Raw genomic sequence first — 24717 nt, forward strand, 5'->3', positions numbered from 1 at the left:
TTTTAACATGTAGAGACAAATGTAAATATCATAAGGGCCCTAAAATCCTATTTTTTAATCTGTGAAAAATAGAAAAAATATTTAATATTTTGCTTCTTTTTTTAAGCTCTTTCTTGTAATCCATATCCCTTTTGAAAGCTCAGTTTTTGTTTATGTTTTCTAAACCCAGAAATCACTGTGCTACTCCCTAACTCCATCTAGCTTTTACAGTTTACCTGCTGTTTCAGGCTATTTTTAGTCAACGTACAGTTAGTCAATAGTGCCAAGATTGTCTTTGCTTCATCTCACAAAATGTTTCAAGGAAACGTTTTTGAGGAAAGCCCATATGGTTTGCTATATCACAGCTTCAAAGATCCCAGTCCTATAGTGATACACTTCCCAGCAAGGCACAGAGGAGCCGTATCTCAGCACAGCTTCCTGGCATGGCAGGACTTAGACTAAATTCTATTTTTATGTCTTTTGAGTATCAGATCGACTCTTCTAACACACTAATCACCACTTTGTGATAGTTTTGTTAGAAGGCAACATTGAAATAATAATAAAAAAATCTCAAGAATGGTAATTTATATAATCAATAAATCTTGATATGAAAACAGTTAAATTCACATTTTTACAGGGTGCTTGTTGCTCAGATTCATCTCAGTAGATGAAAACAAAAGTGGTGTAAATGACTCAGCCAGTCATGCCTCTTTGCTTTTAAGGAAAGCAGGAAATGATTATTTCCATAATTACACAACAATCAATTACTTTCAGGATGGCACATGTCATTCAACATTTCACTTCAGTGCGACACCCTTGCTGTGGTTAAGGCTGCCTGGAATGCAATATTAATGTGGGCAGCACCATGAGGATTAATTCTGACATGTGGAAGATTGCAGTGGAAGCCTGACAACACTTTGGTGTGCTGAAGAAAGAGACTCAGAATGACAGATTGACAGGACTGTGAAGCTTGTGACATAAAGATCATTACCAATTAAGATGGAGGTGAAGGAAGAACTGGGGTCAAAAGGGCACCTGCCTCGTCCTCTCTCAAATTTGGGCGATTCCAGTTGAAACAGATGATCCTTAAAAGAAAAAAAAAAAAAGACAGAGAACACCATAAACCCTACAGGAAAGAAACAGTCCTTAGAGACAAGCTTTAACTGTGTTGCACCTTTAGAGAATTGACTTCATTAGGGAGAAAACACAATTATGGCTGCTCACTGATGTACTAGTAAAAATTCTCTGGGTTTCTACAAACCACCTTTGTGTGTGCTCTGCCCAAAAAGAATCAGAAAAATATGCACTAAAATTGCACTTATTCCATTTCTGTGGGAGTAGGGAGGAAAGATTCCTCTATCTTTTCTCCAAACTATCTAAACATTAAATAGATATCTCACCATGGAATGTGTTTTCCCCCTTTAAACAATTTTTTTCCCTAGTAGTTTTTAAATATATCACACTGTGTTATCTTCTCTTCATAGCTTTGAGATGTTTATATATCTTCTTCATAGAAGTATGTTTAGGAATGAATCCCCAGTTATGGTTTTCAGAGCAGATGTGATTTCTTCAGTGGATTTAACAGGATATCAGTAGAAAAAAAATATTGGCAACTTGGTTTAATTTGTCTGTATAAGGCTGTAAAGACTGAGAAAGAATTTAAATTTTAAATTTTCATTTGCAGTGGTACGTTTGTCTCAGCTTTCACAGAAAAGTCCATTAATGTCTGATTAAAATATCAAGTGAGAGCACAATATTTTTAATTTAGATATTAACAGAACAGCATGCCACAAAACACAGAGAATAAAAGGGCAAATAGATTGAAAGCTATGAAATCTTGTTTAAAAAATATGCCACATGGCCATCAAGTGGGTGACTAGCAAATATTTTGATAATTTAGTAGTTCCAGTTCTGCGTAAAGTTTTACTCAAAATTCCACTGAATTGCAGATTATATCAACAGGATCAATGTAACCTACCTGTTCATTAAACCAGATCTCAGGTTCACGTTCCTAATATACGAGGCAAATATTTTGTGAGGCATAAAAGTACATGCAACAGGAAACCAAATCCCCCAGAATTTTGAGAAGTACTTGCCTCAGCCTCTCCTTTACAGAACACATTATCAAAAACATCCAAGGGACTTTATAGTCATAAAAATCAGGTTTTATTAGATAGACTTTTCACTTATTTATTGGACTAACTCAATACTCGCACAGAAAAAAGCTTGATAACCTACAACATACAAAATTCTGAAGTGACTGCAATTACCCCAGAAACTAAATAAATATTCTCTTCAGGTGGCTTCATGACAGTTATGCCCTCCTGCAAAAAGCCAGCCTAAAAAGACAAAGACCAAAGAAGCAGAAGGTGGAAAACTGGAAAGATAATAATAATAATAATAATAATAATAATAATAATAGTAATCAAAAAATACTTTAAAAGGACAGAAAGAAAAAATATATAAGGAAAGGAAAAAAGTTTTAGAGCTCTTAGTTCCCACAATTGACAAATATTTGAATCTTCATGTGCATTTAATTTAAAACAGTTAATCTTGAATTTGTCATAAGCCCCTTGACTTCAAAGCGCTATTCACATCTTAATCCCCAGATCAGACAAGATGATGTACCTGTCTTCCATTATCAACTGTCTAAATCATACACGTCATTTTGCTGCAACTTCTGGTCAAAAAGAAATATTCCCAGTAGCTAGAGAGCATCTATAAAAAATGGACTGCAATCTAGAATGCAGTTCTGCAAAAAGAGGACATCTGTTTCATGTGTACTTGCAGTGAAAAAGTCAATAAAATAAAATAAAATAAAATAAAATAAAATAGGAAAAAAGCCCCTACAAATTTCAGTTAATGGACCTAAAACTCATGCAGTAGCAAAGTGTTCATAATCTCACCTCTCCAGAAGCTCCTTTGTTGGCCTAACCCTGGTATATTAGTGCCTGGTTGTTAAAGCTGATGTAGCAGAAAATAACTGTCTTGGCTAGAGACTGATGGTGAAGGAATATTGTTTTATGCTGTATCAGCAACAATTACACATCAGTAGTAACTATTCCCCCTCTGCTGTTGGGTAAATGTCAAACAATGGAGAAATATTTCCCTGTGTGTGGAAATCTCAGTCCCACTCCACACTTTTCAAACATCACATACCATGTATTTTTCAAAACTAAATACTGTAACATTTTGAGTCAACAGTGGATAAAATAATAGTGAGGTGAACTCAGGAAGGAAAAGAAAAACTGTCTAAAATAATAAAAAATACTTGGGAATCATAATGGCATAAAATTTGATGTAAAGGAAGTATTTCTAAAAACTGTCTGAAGTTATGAATTCTCTTGAGTATTCAAAATAAAGTTACTCATGAAAATGTTTCTCCTCTGAGATGTCAAGTAAACTATTTGTCAGTGAATTGGCTCAATAAAGATTTTGAAGTAAGTGGAGAGGTAAACCAAGAGTTAAAAATTGATAGATTATTCTGGTTTTCATGCTTTCTGTTTACTGTTCCACACAATTAAAAAAAAAAGTGCACATACAAGGAAGAAGTAATAAATTAAAACTGATTAGAGAAAAAACCCACATACTCAGGTGAAGTGATCATGTGTGGAGATAATATTGTTTTGAAACCATACTTGAAGAAGTAGTATTATCCATACTTCCTGGTTTATAGTTTGTGGTCACATTCCATCCTGCATAGGGAATAGATATTGAAAGTTTTTCTGCTGTTGGAGGAGACATACTCCCACCAGGTCATCAAAAAACACACTTCGTATTTTGGTCTTTCCTTGGTAAAATGCCACTGGTGCTCACAGCAGGGAGATATGGCTGGTAGGGGAGTCTTCTGGATGATGTGGAAGAAATTTTCATCACTGTACAGAAAATTGTACCAGCACAATGAAAAAGCTACTGTTGTAGTTAACCATTTTCCTGAGAACCAGAATTAAATCAATGGTAAAAACAATCCCATCTCTTTTAACATTCATAATATGAATGTGTTTAAAACAGTCAACTACATGGCAGTGGAATGATAATGCCAAATAATATGCATAGTATCTGTTAATTATCTAGAATTTATGAATAAGAATTGTAGCATAAATATATAACCTAGTGTTATCACTGGGAGTGGACAAAATTTCAGTGCAATTTGGTGGAACTTTTAAGAAAAGGTCACTAGTTTTGATATAAAGCAGGATGTGTATCTCATAAATGCTTGCAGATACATGTAACTGTCTGAAAAGCTGCTGAAAATGTAAGCAATGACTCCTCCAAGAGACACTTTCCAACTTCAGCTTTTAGGACAGCATGCCAAATATTCTATGGTTGCAATAAGTTATTCCTATCACTGGGGCAAGTAACTGAAGTTCAGGTGTATGATGTGTCAGCCTCCATGGGGTGAAGGTTTAAATGAAATAAGCATTACACATTAATAATCAGCTTTGAAGGCTAATTCCATAATTCTAACCCTCCTTGCAGTTTTTGACAATGAAATCCCTTGAGAAATGTCAGAGTAAAACTGACAGTTTCCTCACAGATTATACAGCCCATCAGTTCAACATCACAATTTATTTTATGGGCATTTTTCAGTGGTTAGGGTAAAAACTTAGCAAAAGCACATATGGAGGGCTGGGAGTGGGGTTACGTGTTTCTACATGTAGCTTGGGAAAAGAAATGGGCTTCTGGGTTTGATTTATGATACCAGTGACTCAGGAAACATAATACACTTTCAACTATTAGTAAAATAATAATGTTCTTTCAAAGAAATATAAGATATTTTCAAAGCATCAAACATTTTGCCATTTACTTGATATGAATTGATAATTTTAGACAATGAAGAATAATGTAGGCTATAGACAATAGTGAAAGAAAAGGTCAGTCGGAGACATTAAAATTTAAAGTCTGAATTTAACTTTTGTTGTAGAAAATTGCTTTCACTAATGCCAAGTGCTGCTTTGCTCTGGGTCAAGACAACACTTATGCATGTGATTAATTTAAAACATATGCTTACTTCCATTCTTGTTCAGCAAAGTACCTAAGCCTATTCTGAATATTAATACAATGGCTGTATCTTTGCTCTAAACCTGGAACTTAAAAATACAGAGGTTTAAGTTGTGTTTTCCTAGGATATTAATTTTATGAGAGAAAAATAATTTGATTTTCTGTAAGAATTTGTGGTGTTTTGGTTATTTCACTTTAAATTTTATTATTTTCCACGTAACAAAAAAATTAAAACATATCAGACTGGCATTTTTTAAAGGAGATTGAAATAATTTCATAACCTTAATTATACTCTTAACTGTGTATGCATTTCTTGCAACTGTACTGAGATGGTCTGCTCTCAAGGAGGCCTTTGCATTTTTGTGCTTGGTAGGTTTTTTGTGGTTTGTTTTCTGGTGTGTGGTATGTTTTGATTTGTTTGTTTTTCTTTTTTTTCCCCTAACAAGTCCATATTGTTTACCTTGCTGGATATTAAATCATATTTAGACTACAGTGGGGAAAAGGTCTGTATAGATTTTTGTAAGCATATTTTTAAACACTGGCTATACTGTTCACTACTGTTCTAAAGCACTGGAAAAAAATATTTCTCAGCTTTAATGATCTCACAGTTCTTCAACTTAGAGTAAGAAGGATATTACATGCAAGAGCTGTTTGTTGCATTCCATTTCTAAGGGTCATGTAATATCTACTTTTTCGAAGAGAACTAGAAAAAGGAGGGTTCGTATGCAAAGTCAATTGAAAGGGAAAGCATAAAATAAAGATTCACTGCTTGTGCAAATCTATGAGAAATGCTCTTTTAAAATTCTTAATAAAGCCACATTGTGCTAGTGTCATATATGTTGCACTCTTTTTTCTACTCAAGTAATTCTTAAACCATCAAAAATGGGAGTATATATTGCACTTCACTTTTTGTCGTGATCAAAAAAATTCTATGCATTTACCTAGTATTCAAGCACTCTCAGGAGAAAAAAAGTCCAGTTACACCAGTGAAATACTTCACAAACCTCATCTTGATTTCCTTTCTCTTTCACTCTTTAATGGTTTTAGAATAAATTCACATATAAATTTACCTTTTTTGCAAATATTCTTTTGTTCTGTATATTCTCGAAATAGTACTTTTCACTTCTTTTCTCTTTCTTCTATACTTATCCTTATGTTTTTATTTCAACATGGAAAGACACATTGGATACACTGTGCAGAGGCTTCTTTTAGGAAGGATGAACCTTGACTTGCCCATTAAAAAAAAAAAAAAAGCTGAAAAATCACAGAACATGTCTGTAAATCAGCAGAAAATATAATTCAAATATAAGTTTCCAAAATGAACATTCAACTCCATGACCCGCCTTAATCTGTACACTTGCCTCATCAAGAAGGCACGTGGTAAGAGATCTACAGGAAAATAGTTTGTCCTTGTATAACAGCAGAAAATAATTTATTGTCTCAGGCCTGAAGACGTGTCTTATATTATTTGTCTCTTTGTATTTACACCAACTAAATTCTGTTGCTAAGAAAAATGTGCATTAGCATTATCTGATAAATATAGTCCCAAACATTAGCTAGTGTCTAATTGCTACAAAGCCAACTAATCCCTTGAAAAATGAAAAACCTAAACCCAGTGGAATATAATTGAGTTTATATAAAAGAATCTGTGCTCCAAATACTTACAATATAAGTTCCTATTGCAACACACTGCCCTATTTAAGTCACCATAAAACAGGCATGCAGGTATATAGGTGAGCATGACAAGGATGCTCCAACAGGGAAAGATGTTTTAATGTAATATCTTCTTTAAATAATCCAAACATTAATTTTCAAAAAGATCTAAGCACTGGCAAAAAATCTCTTCTGGTTTTCAGAGGATTATTAACTTTTAAAATTATACCTTCAGCATTCACTCAACTTTATTCAAGCCAAATGGGATACAATATCAGGAATAGAGTCCTCAAAAAACTGTCTGCAATAGTCAAGACTCTGCTATTTGACATCATTAAGATTATTTGGGAGGTTGTATTTCTTCTGAGGATCTGTTTTCAATCCTCTTTACTATCCACTGACATACTGGAAAGATCAATCGCCCTATGGGATGAGAGTGCATAAAGTACTATAGACATTAAATCCTCCCTAAAAATTCAGATGCATTTTTCAGGTCTGTGCATTTTATTCCACAGTTAAATGATTAAGACACACTGGGCTTCAATCTGAAAATGTGTTTAAAATCTGGAGCTATGTCAGACTGCTGTCTGAGTTCGCAAAAGGATTAGCAATTTGTGACTTGTGTCAAAATATCTGGCCTAAAGTGACAGAAATAATATATTTTCCTGACTTAATGACTGTGAAAAAATCTGGCAAAAGGAAAAAAGATCCCACCACACTGCACATAGAAATCTGAGACATTTATCCTCAGCAGCTCACAGTATTTTAGTGGCAGTGATTGCATTGGTCAGAATTTTAGAAGAGACACCTTGAATTGGTCACATAAAATCATTAGGCATCTTATGGCAAAGAATGGAGCCATTAGAAATTTTGATTATATTGCAATAATGTGATAGTTAATATGAATGAAAGTTCCAGGGACCACATAAAGCTCTCTAGAATTAAAATGTATGAGTAATTGTATATGGTGATATAGTCTTATATCCAAGCAAAAGAGAGGGTAACGAGATCCACAAATGCTATGCAAAAGTGAAGGGATTTCTGTGGGGAAGTGCAGGGTTTTTACACAGCCTCACTAACCAAAGCCTTTCCTCTTCCATAATTCTGACAGGCTAAACCTGTGCTGAGATTGTGAGGATCATATCAGAGCAAATACCAAATAGAACCCTCTCTAATGATCTAATCTAATGATTACTGTCATAACAACTGGGGACAAAGGTCATGAAAAAATAAAGAAGGAAGGAAGGATGCAGCTCTAAGGTTTGAGCTTCTGTCTAGGCTTTGGTGATGAAACGAGGAAGAGCTGCTTTGGGCATGGAAAGAACATCAACATTAAACTGGGGATGAATTTCAGAAGGACTCAGATCCCCTGTTCTGTCTCTCTCCATGGAATGGAGCCTTAGACAGCCAACCTTTGCAGACCTTCAGCTCAGGATGTCTAAATTGGACATTCTGGAAAAAAAGGAGTAGAGGAGTGGATCCATTGTATCCCAGTGACACAGATGAACTGCTAACAATACTCATTTTTACTTTTTAATCAAATATAATTTTTTTATATAGATATCAGTCAAGTAAGAAAAAATATCAGTCATACATCATAGAAGGATTATACAATATTAAGGGTGCATCTTATAATGCAAAAATATTAACTAAACACTTATTTTTCTGGTTTTAATTATAATAACTAACATCTTAATGATTATTAAGTCTATTCTTCAAACAATAATATAGAGTTGACCAGGTCCTGTCACTTAGAAAAATACTTTTTCTTATAAATAAATATGGCAGAATATAAAAATCATTATAATGAGAGCTGGAGTATTTCACTTACCCCCATCAAATTACCACACAGGTGGAGGATTTCTTTCTCTATGGGATAACACTATTATTCCTCTGTATGGATCCATTCTCCCTGGACCATCTGTGTTTAATTTTGCAAAGGGTAGGTCTAATATGATGGAAAATTCATTTCATATGGCTGATCAATTCACATACTCTACCAATCTCCCAGATTGAACTTACACTTCACGTATGGCCATATTTAGACAACATTCAAAAGGAATGAATGTCATTCACCTCATTTTATGGATGGAGAGCACTGTCAAAAACCCCTGTTGTCTGCTACAAATGTAAGAATGACTGATAAGAGCAACTGTGCTGTTACAGAATACTTGGCTTTCTCCAGAGGACTTCACTAAGTACATAGCTATTTGATAAACAATGTGCATTGTAGAATTGTTAAGAAATACAAACTGTTGACGTATATCAAGTACAGTTCTTCTGAGGTATCACTGATGAATCCTCTTTTATTGAATCTTTCCCTGATTTTTATTTATTTTTTTAGAAAGATGGTTTTTTTTTAATTCAACAGTGATTTAAATCATATGAAATCATATGATTTCTTTCCTACTAAAGTTTACAAAAGTACTGAGGAGACCAAAATAAGAATGAGAAAAAGCTAATGAGACCTCAGGTTATGGAATGCTTGGAATACTGAGTTAAAGGTCAGAAGCTTGCTAAGTAGATTTTAATACACCCCTATCTCAAGTGTTGCATCCTGGAACAGGGAACAGAGTTTGTATCTGAAGTACATCAGAACACCCTAGGAGATAGAAGTTCAGATCCTTTTTCCACTTTCATGTATTAGACTGAGGTGCCTCATTTAGGATCTTGCATATCCCAGATGCCTTGTTAAAGCTGACACTGACAGCCAACACCAGCAATCTCTTCATTTACCTTGTTATACAAGACTGATAATTAGGTACCTCAGCAAAGTATATAAACTGGGATAACTTTGTGCTCAAGTGAAGAACTTTGGGTCAAGTGCAAACCACTAAAAAGAGATTTTTCATTGAGATGCTGTGCCAAGAACTCAGCAACTGAGTCCATGAAAGAGGAATCTCAAACAGAGGTGGGGCAGTGACCTTGCCTGTACACACACCATGGAATAGCATGTGTGAGTCTAGTGTCTGCATTTTCAGAAGATGTGAAAACACTGCAGAGAGTTCACAGGAAGGACACAAATAAGATTGAAGAATCCTGGTGATAGGAGGTTTAAGGAGCTATATTTATTCAGCTTATCAAAAAAAGTGAAGAGGCGGCTTGATCTTTGTGCACAGGTACTTACATGAGGAAAAGATGTGGAAAAGATAGTGGGAGAGTTTTCAACATTGCTATCAAAGGCATATCAAGGTTAAATGACAGGAAGCTGAAGTCAGAAAAAATTAGACAAGTGGCTATTTCCTAAGACTAAAAGTAATTAGATATTAGAACAGCTAATATTTAGGCCAGAGAAACAGTGGTGTTACTTTTGCAGCACAGCACCTTTGTTGTTTGCTGTGAGCATGGATGTTGTCTTCACCTAATTAATTTTCTGTCTGAGTTAGGTAGCATTTTAACCTCTGCAGAAATGTATGCATATTCAACTTCCAGAACATGAAATGCTTTAATCTAAATGGAGTGTGAGGTGTATGGATATTTTGGTTCAATTTGGTGGTCTGTGGTGTGGACATGCAGACCAGAGGATGTAAATGAACCCCTCTGGTAAAAGATTTAATGCCCACTTGGCAGAACTTCATCTCTATTAAGTGGATGGTGCTTCAAATGTTGGCTTTTCACCCATGCAGAAGGACACTGTGTCTCTGAGCAAATATTTTCAGGGCAAGAATTTGTCGCACATTCTATCTAATGAAGAACTGACCAACACCCACTTCTATTTGGTCAGTGAAACCAGATGTTCCTCCTCCTTAATCCTCTGAAAACATTGTGGAGATGAGGTAATAGGAATAAGCATCGAGAGGAAGCAATTTGGCAGGTCATTGCTTGTTTTGATCACAAAAATACGACAGAAACTACTTTATTGTTGTAAAAAAAAAATAGATAAAAATATGTCTACAATTTTGCTTCTCAACAAAGCTGGAAGAATGGTGACATTATCACATGCTGGTCAAGAGCAGAAGAATTATGTCATGTCAAAGCTAAGTTGAGATATGACTGGAACATTTTCTCATGACTTCCATGTGAATTCACTCTAGTTTGTTAAACCAAGGCTGAGGAGCTCATGTTGCCTGTGTTTGGTTGGTGTAGAGGGGTAAACAGAAAGCTAATTGCACAATGGAACCTTGTCTTGGTTTTGCATTGAATCACAGAATGATAGAAAAAGAAGTGTCCTTCCCAACAGTCAACAAAATATTAAAGGTGATATAGATTAGAAAGAACTTGACTGAACTATCTTCCAAGAAAAAAAAAAAAAAAAATCTGCTGCTTACTAAAGGCAAGTCCTCTCTAATAGGACTAAAGACTTAAAATTTAGAGTTGGTCTTCCCTGATAAGCAGAATCTCATTTGGCTAATTGAGGAGAAAATAACATAACAAGGAATACATCAGATTAGGAACACCTAGAGGAGAATCCCCAAAACCACCAGTGCATTTTGTGGAAAGGGTGGCTTAGTCCATCAGCCTTCTGAAGTGGAGAAATACAGCTGTAAACAGTTTACTGAGCTAAATGAGGCACTGAAAATGGCACCTTGCCAGCTCCATGTACATATTAAAAATTTACAGCTTGTTCTGGAGGGAAAATTCTTCATGCATTGTTCTTTCCCATAAATTTAATTTCCTCAACAGGTTTTGTCATGCAGAGATGCCTGGCTCTCCAGGAATCAGCTCTATCTTGTCCCCATGTAGCTTACAAAAACTTGGGATATTATTTCTGCATGTTGTTTTCTTTTGGAATTTCTACTAATTTTGCAGATCCTATGGAGGCAGAGTAATTTTTCATCTGTACTTGGTGAAACCCCAACATGGACTAGTTAAAGGTGCTTTGTAAATAGTGAATAAGGTAACCTTGATCATTGAAAGGCCTCCAGAGCACCCCTACAACCTGTTGTTCTACTGAATAGATAACTCATGAAGATAAAATCATTACCTGAATGCAGATAGAGCCTTTGATTTATCTAAGGTTCTCTAAAACTCACCCAGAGTATTTTGAGCTGTACTGAGCAGTGCTGGAGTACTTTTTTACCAGCAGCTGGATGTGGCAAAACATAGACTGAGACAGAAAGCACTTCCTCCAGCACTTGCCATATGCTGCCAAAACTAAGAAGTTTATATAAATGCAAAAGGAAGATACTAAATGTAGGTGATTCCCTCCTTGTCTACCCCACCCTGCCTTGTGGCATCAAAGTCAACAAGAGAGACAAACGTCAATTTGGTGAGAATCAAAGCAAAATAATTTTTTTTTTTTCTGAACTTTGCTTCATCTTCTATATCTGGTCTGAAGACTTATATTTTCTCTTGCAGTGTACATGGGAATGACGAATTTCCATTTCCTCATGAGAAATTTGGGGTGCAGGGTCTCTGACTCTTGCTTTCTTTAGGAAAAATAATGTTTACTTTAATGAATTCACCCTAATTTCTGGATGAAATACAAAAAAACCTGGAAGAAGCCAATCTTTTCTGACCTGCACTAATTTTTTGACATTTGGAAGCATTTAATGAAGTCAGAGATAATGAACTAACTTACTGGCTGGCATTTAACTTGCTCATGTTTTCTTGGACAAGACTTTGTAATATGTTCTGTTGCAAACACCAGTAGTTATTCTGTCTGCAAAGTCAGCACTCCTATTTTTCCTAATTTGTAACTTATTTCTAAATGGCAGAAAAACATTGGGTATGTTGCCGAAATGTTTAAATTTGGAAAAACAACATTGATCAGAGTCAAAGTAATTAGAAAGAGAAAAAGATAAAAAGCTGCTGTCAGTGACTATACTTATATATTTTTAGAAATAAAATAATTGACAACAGCTTTATTAAACTGAACAGCCTGGAATTCCAAAGTGAAATCAATTAAACCAATATTGGAATAGAATGGAGTAAACCATTTTATATTTAATCTTTCAAATGGATATATAGTGTATAATAGAATTTATAAGTAATTTGATTTAGGAAAATATATTTGGTTATACTCTGGTGGTACGACACAAGTTTGATGTAGACTTAAATAAAATCAGTATTTATTTCTTGTTGGTTTATATGATCAAGATATTAAAAAAAATGCATGGTAAAATTAAATTCTATATACCATGGAAAGCACAAAAGAAGCTGTAATGTATCATAGCACAATGTGCATGAGAAACATTTTAAAGATTACATATTAAGATTAATACCTTCTACAGAGACTGGTTGGAGGATAGACATTATTGCTGTGTTTTTCAAGAACATTAAATGTTCTGTTTTTAAGGCAGTTCCAAGGTATAATGATCTGCCAATAAAGCAATCAAATTCTGTCTATTTTTGGAAATCTCCTTTTGGCTTCGTAATTTGTTGACAAGAGCTCAGTGTTCTGCAAGGCACAGCTCAAACCTGGTTTTGATATGAAAAGATGAATTTGTGGTTGGGTAAGTATGTAAGATTTTATACAGGAGACAGAATGCTCCTTTTCACAAACTGCACTACACCTCACAAACCCATCCTAATCAGGGGGCCATACAGCACGCTTGTGATCATAACTTTGGGAAATTTTAATTTTCAAAGGAAAACCAGCAATGCTTCATTTTCATACCAAATTACTATTCAGAAATGGAAGACCATGTAAACTTTTATTGGAAGCCAACTACAAAATAAATTTCCCTGCAACATGGGACCACCAAGCGCTCACGAAGATCCAGAGCCTTAACTGGATGTTAGGTTCCAACATGTTCCTCTTTGGCCTGCTCAGTAAAAGGGAAGAGATAAAGTTGCAGAAGATACAGTCCTGCTATTCTCCCAGGTGCTTAAATGCCTCTCCAAAATCATCTCTAGTTTGCATTTATATACAGTTAATAACTCAAGAACCCTGCAGTTTTTACTGAGAAGGTCACATCCTCCCTACTCCATCAGCTCAGGGAGCACTATTGAAACTTCTAGTTAACCTCCTTGACCACAGAGCAAGTATTTTTCTATGCTGATACTGCTGATTCATAGTTCCATATGGATGTGTGCACCTGCCTTCATATGCTGCATTAGTTATGCATCTGGATACACAGAATTTTGTCATAAAGGGCTCCCTCCTTTCCTGCATCCCACACCTTACACCTCAACATGTCTAAGAATTGCCATTGTGCAAATATGTATGAACCTCAAACATACCTCAGGCTACTCAGACATGAGGAAGTGTAAAGAGGTCTATAGTCATATTTTAAATACTGTTTCATTTGCTACTGTCCTTTCCATGACAGTCAGACAGTGAGAAAATGGCCAGAGAGATGAGGTGGAAGAAATAGGGGACAGTAATCGGATGTTTTTAGAAAAGGATATTCCGACCAGAGAGATAGCAGAGACTGACCTGCATTTTTCTGCAGAAGGATCTTGTCCTTTCACTTTCTGCAGCTACACCATGTCCTTATCACTCAAAGAAAGCAAAGATTACAATTTTCCCACTCAACCACATACTATGTATTATTTTTAACCTACCATATAAATAGCACCTGTCTTTTTTTAATCCTGATGCTCAGCTTTTCAGATAACAGGAAACAGTACAGCTACTTATTAGTGTAGAAAATATATTTCCTGTTGATCTACACGACAAAAAAAAAATTTCCCATGATTTCAGTGTGGATAAAATTTTAGAACCTCAGTGTGACAAGGGAGAATAATAAACAAAAATAAAGGAAGGAAGGACAGTGACAGATAAGGGGATGATCATAGGCCACACAGTCATATATATATCTTGTTTCCCATTTTTTGTTTGGTTGACTTCTATTTTTATTAGTCTGTTGTTTATGCTTTCTAAAATAATGTTCCTACATATTCAGCCATTGCTTCCTTCAAACTCTGTTGGGAAGTCTGACAGGAGGTTTGTGAGAGGAGCAAAGAACACATGCAAATTTGCCTTATTTTAACATTGCGTATTATTTAGCTCCTTCCTTAATTTCAGAAGATAGTGTGTTTCGGCAATTCATACAACTCTGAATCCAAGTCTGGAGTCTTCTTCATGCTTCTCATTTTGACAGCAGCTGGAGGTACACAGCAAGGATTGGATCCTTGGAGATTGCTTCTGCTGACGTTGTTCTCATTTGTTTTGTTAAAAGGACACATCATTACTCAGAAAAGATTAATGAAAAACATTTGCCTGAAGTAAATCCTGTAGTTGATTTCTATGAGTACACTTTTAAAAACTTTATATATGAAAATAATATTTATTGAGGCCAAGAGTTCCTGCCCATGAGGGAAAGCAAGAATTTGCTTGGATGGTCTGTAGCATCATCTCCATGACAAGTGCTCAGCTCCACCATCATGTCAACCAACTAAACAAACCCATTGACCAGCAACCCTTCCTGACACCTGCCAGTTAAAACAATCTTATCTTTGGGTTATAGACCATCTCCATCTATTAAGTCCCACCTCATAAAGTGCATTTCCAAGAACTGCTGGTTCAGTTTCTAAAGCTTTCATAACGTGTGCCCTCATGCAGCCTAGATTTGATGCTCAAGGAGTTTTACATACTAATTTAAAATGAGAGGTTGGTACTTTTGCTGAGTCTTTAAAAACCTGTTTTAACATAGCTGAGACAGAAAGAATCCCAATTTATGAGATGTCCAGACAATTTATATTTTTGCATAAGAAATATATGAAAAATATTGATGATATATTCTTCTTATTGATCTCTGCAGTATTGTTTCACTCAGCTGTAAGCATGTAAGCATTAAGGAGTTTACATGCACTTGCTGAACAAAAACAATATAATGAAGCTGATTTTACCAAGGATTTGTTAAGAAATTCCATCTCCCAATCAACTAACACATATTTTGATATATGATGTATTATTTATTTTTTTAAAAAATCAACAAAAAGAAAAACAAAAAACCAAAACCCCACTGATTTAGCAAAAGCTCCCCCCAAAAATTTAATATATTTTTTAAATACTGTATCAACTTATCTAGTAAAAAAACATACCAAAAACCTATGATGAAAAGTCCTTGAATTCCTTGCATAATTCTCCATAATATACTTTCAAATATTAGTGAGTTCCTCTGATCACAAATTAAATTATAGTCCAGCATTACATTTCATCAGGGAAAAGATATAGCATATGAGAACTGTGAACAATTGAACTTAATTTTTCGTGGTTTTTTTTTTTAACCACAGGGGCTTTGCTGGAATCTAGACCAGAAGAGTCACTACCGTAAAACAAATTTCTTACCTCTGATGAATGTCCAGCTCTTACAAAAGTACAGAGTGGATCAAAAGCTCCTGTTCCACAAGCCAGAAGATGGGTCCTGTTGTATCGGTGAAGGACACGGATGTAATTTGCACATTCATCCTAGTTTATGTAAATATAAACATAGGGAAATATTAGCTTTCAAATTATTATTTTTTTTAATATCTTATGTGCCTGTAGGTGATGTTCTAATTTTGAATCTTTCTATTCTATTTCACTTCATGTTACTAACTTTGTGCCATCAGTTTCATGAATGGGAATTTTTACATTAAAAAAGCAAGTTTAGAGCACTGATTGATCATGTTTTATTTTAGATGCTTAACTAGTTAGGAGTTACTAAATTATAAAACACACTTTTGTGCTTCTTTAGTCTCAGAAATAGTCTGCAAATCTGAATAGGTCTTTACTACATATTAATGGATACATAAGATATAGACATAAGTTTCAGAGCATAAGATGTGAATGGTCAGTAAATAGCTTCTCTCTAGAGTAAATAAACTTTATTTCATGAAAAAAATAATTTTTTAATTGCAGCATTAGTTTATTGTATGATTAATTTTAACCAATATTTTTTATATTGTATCAACACATACTTTGCCTGTTCCCACTGTTTAAACACCTTTGAAGAAGAAATATTCTTTTCCCCCAGGGCAATACTTTGGGACTCATTAGTGCATTTGCAGCTTCATTAATATTACAATTAAAACATTTTCAAAGATCCCTTTGAGATGTGGGATCATTATTCCTGTGCTAAACTAGAAATAGAGACAGTGAGATAAAAGTATCCCTTGATTTTGGGACGCCTGGGATTCCTGAGATTTGGTTGTAGGTTTGGATTTTGGATTTTCGCAATGATTTTCTGGAGCTAAATTACTGTTAATTTCATTTCATTGTTCAATATTTCTGCAGCTTAGAACCCTGAGCTTTGAGAGTCACATTAAGTTTAAGACATTTAAAACGGAATTAATCTGAGCTAACTTTAGCTGTTCTGGCATTTAGACATGTAATTTATGCAATTCTCCCAGGCTTTTTCAATAGTCAGTGAAGTAGGCCAGACATCTCCAAACGGCAATTAATACAATCCTGAAATGAACATGTAAAACAGAGTGGAGGAATTTCCTTTTTGAAAATTTCCAGTTCTTCACTGATGACTTCTTTCATTTTTGGGCTGCTGTATTTGTGTGAGAACAATCCTGGGTCTTATTAACCAACTGCAAGAACTTAATGTCACAAAGCAGGAGTCTGCAGGGGATTCATGGGCAGAATTCAACACTTGCAAATCCACATTATGTTCAAAACTAAGAAATGATCTTTTTTCTTTCCTCAAATCCTTAAATCATTCAATGTAAGTCTTCCAAATGCTCCAGCAAATAAAAAAGGAAAGAAATCTCCCTTGCTACCTGATTCTTCTTAACTGTTCATCCTCAAGATACATCCTGCCAATTCATAGAAATAACCTACACATGACATAACCTGTTGTGTAATTAAATATTATGCATATACAAAGGGCAAATCAGCCTTTTAGTATCTTATTTTTGGAATTTCTTGATTTGTAACTAATTTGTTCTTTTTTTTTTTAAGGAAATAAAAACATAAAGTCAGACATATGGAGAGAAGAATGGGTTGAAATCAATAGCATGTGCTCCCCCTTGTATGGATCAGCACTCTATGACAGAGGAGTCCCCTTTTTATGTTCATTTCCCAAATGTTTGCTGAATGGTGGTAGCAAAATGCTATTTCATAGCTATTTTATGATGCCATGAAGTTTTTGAATAGATGCTTTACTGGGTGCTGATGTTGTCCCTGATTCTCCCTCTCCTCCAAGTATGACTGTCCTGACTTATTCCCTCTTTTTGTTCTCAGTGGTGGTCTGCTCTTTACTCCATGATTTCCTTTTTTATCCAGCTTTCAGCTCTTGATCTTTATGCCAAAATCATTTTAGGGATTTAAGATTTCTTTTAAAATGGGAAAGATCTACACTTTTTTATTTCTCCTGTGTGCCTTTGTAGAAATGCCTGAAAAATTCTGCCAAAAAAAAAAAATATAACCTAGGATGTGGAAATACCAAACATAGAAGAAAACTAATTCCAAATGGCTAATCTTGATCATTTATTAACAGATGACAAAAGGTGCTGTTCTGGGACGTGTCAGACAAAAAAGGCATTGCTGATAATCCTATTAATAATGTACTATATACAGAGCAGGGAAGAGATACATCACCCAAGGGGACACTAAATAAGACCTCTTTATACTATGTCAATTAATTAAATACTTGAGATGGCTTTAGGATGTTCCATAGATATATTAATAGATCTGCGGAATTCTATTTATCCGGAACTTCTCAGTATGGAGGAGTGAGGCATCTCTACAGAACTCAATTTCTACATCTGAATGATTTCCAATTCTGATAAAGTAATTCAGGGTAATTGAAAACTCTCACACCACAGGCTAACAGGTGTGATTCCTGGCACACTGGATGACAGCTGAAGGATTTTTTTTTCCTTTCCTTCACTTGAATCAGAAAAGCATGGCCTTATTTTAAGAGTATGCATGTGTTGTTAAGACAAGTCTTTTTTCACTGTCCTATTAAGTCTGTTACAAGCTCTGAAACTGTTTATGACTACAATACTTGCAGTTTTACTGCTACAACATGAATTGATAACTTTTTAAGGTTATACAAGCTTGCAAAAGTGGCCTGTTCTTTTATATAGGAAGAGGCAGCAAAGTACATGTGAAGTATTTCAATGCTAAGAAATTATTACCATGTTATCAGTTCTACTTAATAATTATGCCTTGAGTAACAGATCTTTTGTAAAGGAAAATAAAAGAAGCAGCATGGAATAAGCAAAAAAATTTAAAATAGAACAAGATTTTTCTAGTTTGTAGTGTGAAAAATAGCATTAAGAAATTAAAATCGACAAAGAGTTGATTTTAAGACATTATGTTATTAAGTCAATATTGGCTTATGGCTACAAAAAATGAAGCTGAAAATGAAAATAGTAGGAAGGTTTTTGATTCTAGTTTAGATTTCTTTCAGGTTGAGTAATTTCTCTTACTGAATACTGGGCATGGTGATGAAAATTACTAATGTTTCCCTGATATTAATTAGTGTTACTGGTTCACATAGTCTATACATAATTAAGTCTCATGTGAGGATCAGAATATTGTTTGGTATTACAATATTTCCAGCTTTTAAAATTTTAATGTATTTTTCTTAAACACTCTGCTTCTATAATCTTGTGATTATTTAAAAGTTCTGTTTTTTCCTGTAGAAGCAGTAGTTACACCAGACCTCCATGGTTCAGAGAAATGTGGGAAACACATGAAGCTCTTTAAATGACCACATTCATACAATGTAAATTTGAAGATTTATAATTACAAACTGGATTGCAAAAAGATTTTGAGTTTTATAGAAATATGAGTCTGACTGAGCTATCTTTGCTTTAAACAACAGTACCTATTTCTGCATTTATTTAACAAAAAAATATTGTCAGAGTATCAGAAAATATGTAGTGGTGAAAGAAGGATGGTAGAGCTTTAACTAATAATAGCCTATGCTGAGAGGTAGTACCAAATAAAGACCAAATAATTTAGGTTTGAGATTCATTTAATATGACCATAAAGTTCAGCCATTGTAGAAAACCACCATTTTCAACCAAAGCCACCTAAAATTATCAAGGATATAAGACTAACCCAAAAAACTACAATGAACTGTTAAGAATTTTCAAAAATAATCAGTTCTAGGCTAGGTGAGTGGGAAGAGTTGGGTTTTTTATTATTATTATCATTATTACTACTACTACTACTACTACTACTACTACTACTGCTGCTACTTTTCAATCTAGTTCCAGTGCCTTAATATGAAGAGTTCTCAAGCTTTTACTTCAGAATAAATCAATATAGATTCCTAATTTACTGGGAATGTGTCAGTTATCATGTAGGCTGCTGTTTGCTGTGTTTCTAGGCAAAGCTTGTAGGTCTCCTTCAATGTCCTACATTCCTGTCACTGTTGCTGTAAAACCATCATAATTTTCAGATCCCTTGGTTCAGTGTGAGCTCTCTCAGCTGTGGGATTTATTAGTTGTACTCTCTGTGTTTTTATGAGGTGCAGATAATGAGCTTGGGGCACTGCAAAATTAAAGAGAGCTCCCCTTCAGAGGAACTTTCATCCTGTGCTGCCAATGATACCAGCTGCTGTGTGTCAGTGAGCTTTTAGGTCTTTTCCCAGGAACTGATTACAGTCAGAACACTGAATCATAAGAACAGAACAGTTCTGAGGTTCATTAAAACAGAATATTTTTATTAACAGAACACAAAACTGATAGGACAATATAAATTACAGTGTATTTTATAATTATTAATAACTTAACTCTTTTTTTAAATGTATTCTAGAGAATGTGAATTTTAAAGATAAATTGGAATGTGAATATGGAGAAGATAATCCATGTGTACAAAAAGAAAAGGACATAGAAATGGAAAAGGAGAATTATTAAGGTACCTTCTTTGATACCATCAGAATAAGAATTAGGAGAAAGTTCATATGATCAGAAATGTTCATTGCCTGTTTAGGAGCTGGTTTGAAGAGCAATTAAACTAATAATTTAATGTGTTCACAGTAGTTACATGTTTTTAACCTGCAACATTTAACTTTGTATCTGTGCTTCAATCTCGCTTAAGTTAGGAATGCCTGAATCCTTGTTTTGGACCAGCCACTGCTATAATTAAAGTATATTTGATCTGTAATTAGTGATACTTACAGCATCTCTTCCTTTAATTATGCATTCTTCTGCCTGCAGAGGTGTACTAGGCCAATGGATCTGAGAAGAAAAAATAGTAATTTAATTGGCAGCCTGATCATGGCAATCCAGCTTTTCCCACTATTTCTCATGTGAAAGTTCTCAGATCAGAAGTACAAAATCATAGAACAGCTCAGGTTGGAAGGTACCGCAAAAGATCATCTGGTCCAGCCTTCAGTGGGAATGGGATCCCAGATGAGACTATTTATCACTGTCCTAGATGTCTTTAAACCCCCCAGCAGCAGAAACTCCCCCTCTCCCTGGCTCCTTGTGAAGGGAGAGCCCCTTTCCTCTTTGAGATTCCATTTAAATACTTAAATACTGGAATACTGTGGTGAATTCCCCCTGAGCCTTGCTTCCCCTGGGAGAAAAAACCTTCAGCCTCTCCTTTTAGAACGTAACTGTCTTATTAGGGTAGCACAGCAAACTTAGTAGTAATCAACAGAATTTAAAGGAAGTCAATGCATGCAACATTTTATATAAATTCAATATAAACATCTATGCTAACCTGTCAGTGATTTTCAACATAGTTATTAATTTTGAACTACAGATTTCCTGCTTGAAGTGACACTTAGGAAAGAAAATGGTTTACAGAGAAGTTAATAAGGGTCAGCAATTAACCTTATGGGAATAGGAGCAGCCTTTCACAGTCAATTGCCAGAAGTGAAGTCAAATTACACAAGTGAGTTTTTCTTCAGCTGCCTACTGTATAACACTTATGTTTCATCCCAGATGCATGATTTGTTTGGATGAAAACAATCTTAAACATGACTGATCACACTGGAATGATTACTTAATTTCTTACAACATTTAAAAGTGAAAACAAAAACATGTTCACGTCAGTGCTATCAGGCTTGGCTGAAACCAAGTAAATATCAAAAAAACGATGTCATCATTAAGACTTTTTTGTCAGTAATCCAATCACAAGTTTATTTTCTGTCTAGAAAACATTTCAAATTAAATTCTTCTGCTAGGATTTTTTTTTTTTTTTTTTTTTACTTGAACTATCTTTGTTTTCTTAAAATAATTCTAATCTGAGAAAATTATAAATTATTAGAAAACTTAATTGCAAGATAGTGGGGATAAATTATGAATTCTAGATGCCTAAGACTTGAAAGTAAAAGACCCAATTATCCTTAATATCTTCATTAACCACTTGGACATGGCAATCAAAGGAATACCAAGTAAATTTGTCAATGACAATAAAATGGGAGGAGCTCTTGACTCTCTTGAGGGTCAAGGCACTGCAGAAAGACCAGGACAGATCAGAGGGCTGGGCAATCACCAACTGTACCAAGTTTAACAAGGGCAAGTGCATTCTGCACCTGAGACAGTGCAAGTCCAGTTCTGTGCATGGATCAGGGAATGAGAGAGCTGCAGAAAGGGACCAGGAGATCCTGGTCAGTGACAAGCTGAGTCTGAGTCAGCAGTGCCATGGCAGTGTTTAGGCCTCATACCATCTAAATCCCAAGTTAACCAGAACATCTGTTTTCAGTCGGATGGTCTTACAGTCATCTATGAGGGATCAAAAATGACTTTCATAATTTCTGCTGTCTGTACATTGCTGCTGTATGGTCTGGAAAGGGCTCTGCTGAACTCCCATGAAGGTTCTCATCCAGTCATCCTGGTCAGAGCATTCCCAATCCATTCATTGCAAAACTCAGTGTCCACAGTTGTTTATTTCAGTCACTGGTCAGGAGCTGAATGAAAGTTGGGTTAAGCTTGTTAAGTTAACCCAAAAAACCTACAAGTTATGAGATCTCTAAGGTCTCTCGAGGGTTTAAGTGTGAAGCCACAGCTCTCACTTCCCAAAGACATGTTCTAACTAGCAGGCTAAAATGAGAGCTTTTACCCACACCAGGTGTAGGTGGTTGTTAGGAACACAGAAACCACGGAGGGAATAAAACACTTGAGTCTGTAACCTGATATTAAATACACTGTGTGTAGGTGATTATTTTTGTATTTGGGGACTTACTCCCAGTGCTGTTGAAAATACTTCTTATGTACATTTTCCACTTAAGATATACTGAATTAAATACATATACAGAATTAAGAGAAAAAAGCCAAGGAGGTAACCTAACGTTCCTGATTGTCTGAATTGTCAAAAAGCAGCTGCAGTGGAACTTAGTCCTTGGCACAGAAAAATAGAATCAACCATAGAGTTGCAGGATGGTTTGGGTTGTAAGAGGCTCTTAAAGACCAACTAATGCAACCATCTACTATAGCCAGGGACATCTTTCACTAGATAATGCTGCTCAAAACCCCATCCAGCCTGACCTTGAACAGTTCCAGGGATGAAGCATTCACAACTTCTGTGGGAAAACTGTTCTTTCATAGTTAAGAAGTTCTCCCTACTATCTAATCTAAATGTACAGTCTTTTATTTTAATACCTCTGTCTCTCGTCCTGTCACCAGAGGCCCTGAGAAAACTCTCTGACTTTCCTATAAGGCCCCTTTACAAATTGAAACTCCAACTTAAGGTTTCGCTAGAGCTTTCTCTCTTTCAGGCAGAACCCCAATTCTCTCAGCTTGTCTTTACAGGAGAGATGTTCCAGCCCTCTGACCATTTTTGAGGCCCTCCCCTGGACCTGCTCTATCAGGTTCACATCTTTTGTACATGGGGGAACCCAAAGCTGGACACAGTACTCCAGCTGGGGGCTCAAAAGAGAGGAGTAGAAGGAGTAGACGGGCAACTCAGAGGTTGTGCAGCAGTGCAGGAATTGACTTTAGATGCTCATAGTAAATTACTGACTTCTAAGGCAAGTCCATGTTCATTACCTGGAGTACATGGGTCTGAATTATTACTCTAGTAATAGATAGATGTCTCCTGAAGAAGTTTTTCTATCCAGAAATTATTTTTAAAACTCATAACTCTTGCAAGGCTCTTGAGTCTTAGCATAAATAAATATTAAGATTTTAATCTCTTCAAGAGTATTTTAGAATTGAGAGTAAAAAAAAACCTCTGCTTGTCAGATATCATACCAAATTTCAAATTAACACAAGGAGTGCTTGCACCGCACAAAAATCCAAATATTAATCAGTTGCAATGGTCATCTTTAACTTGCCATGTATTACTTTTCCTGATATTTATGTTTTAGAGTTGTGACAATTAGCAGCCTTAATTTTTAATTGGTTCTCTGCTGGGATTAGAATAATTTGGCAAATTATCAGTAAGTATTTTGGGAAATCTCCCTGCTAGACTGTACTAGCATCACGCTGGCATACATTCCATTGGGCTGCAGTCTTGACATTATCATTGGCTTGAACATAATTTTTCAAAATTTTTCACCACTTCAGATTACTGTGAATTAAATTTTTAAATTGCTTGTTTAGTGATGTTTTCTCCTCTTGTACCACAGTATTCTCATCCTTAAGACCTGGATGATGTTATTTTAGTATTGTAAAGGGTAAAGCTCTATAAAGAAAAGGTATTTTTAAATATACTCATCCTGGGAAAAAAATGGAGTTGTAAGGCAGTTTAGATATGGGGGGAACTTTAACTGGAGCCAGAATGCTAATTAGTATCTCCAAACATCCTCTCCATTCAGCCACTAGCCTTGAAAAACAGGATGGTATCTCTACTGAAAACTAATTTAAAGAAATTATATGAGCTTTATAGCACTTCAGGCCAAAATAAAGTTCTGTGTGTTCTAATCTGAACTCTAATGTGTGACAGGGCAAATAAAAAATTCAACCAACCTGTCCCCAGTTTAAGTCAATAAATAGTGCTCAATTAACAGCTAACTTGTGTTTGGCTGAAGCACAAATTCTTTAAAAATATCTGCTGATGACTGGATATTGTATATATTTATAAACAAATACATGGCCACCTTCCCTCTTGGAAGTATATTCCAACGGATAATCAAACTCCCTAAATTGAGATTGAATAAATCTTATTTCAGTTTGCATTTGTGCACTTTCCTAGACAGAATTCAAACAAGGCAAAAAGCAAACCCTGCTCTTGCAGACTTGTGTTCAACCAACTCTGTAGTGGAAGCAGAGCTTTACAAAAGGCAAGATATATGATGAGGTCTCTATAATTTATTACAGTAGATATAAAACCAAATCTGGAGCCATCTCACACTAGGTGAG

The 24717-nt window shown here is 35.2% G+C and overlaps 1 protein-coding gene across 1 annotated transcript in view; it reads right to left on the reverse strand.

The window, feature by feature from the left end:
* The window catches only part of SEMA3E (semaphorin 3E), a gene marked incomplete at its 3' end in the record, with an annotated part of 60773 nt that overhangs the window by 31885 nt on the left and 4171 nt on the right, over nucleotides 1-24717 (reverse strand). Inside the window, exons 2-4 of the mRNA XM_083859719.1 lie at nucleotides 20587-20646; nucleotides 15812-15931; nucleotides 971-1064 (exon numbers count right to left, since the gene is read on the reverse strand). Of these exons, the coding sequence (XP_083715845.1) occupies nucleotides 971-1064; nucleotides 15812-15931; nucleotides 20587-20646 (274 nt within the window). The remainder of the gene's footprint in view (nucleotides 1-970; nucleotides 1065-15811; nucleotides 15932-20586; nucleotides 20647-24717) is intronic.

This window comes from Zosterops lateralis, assembly GCF_965231275.1.
Source record: "Zosterops lateralis genome assembly, chromosome: 4".
Classification (NCBI taxonomy): domain Eukaryota; kingdom Metazoa; phylum Chordata; class Aves; order Passeriformes; family Zosteropidae; genus Zosterops; species Zosterops lateralis.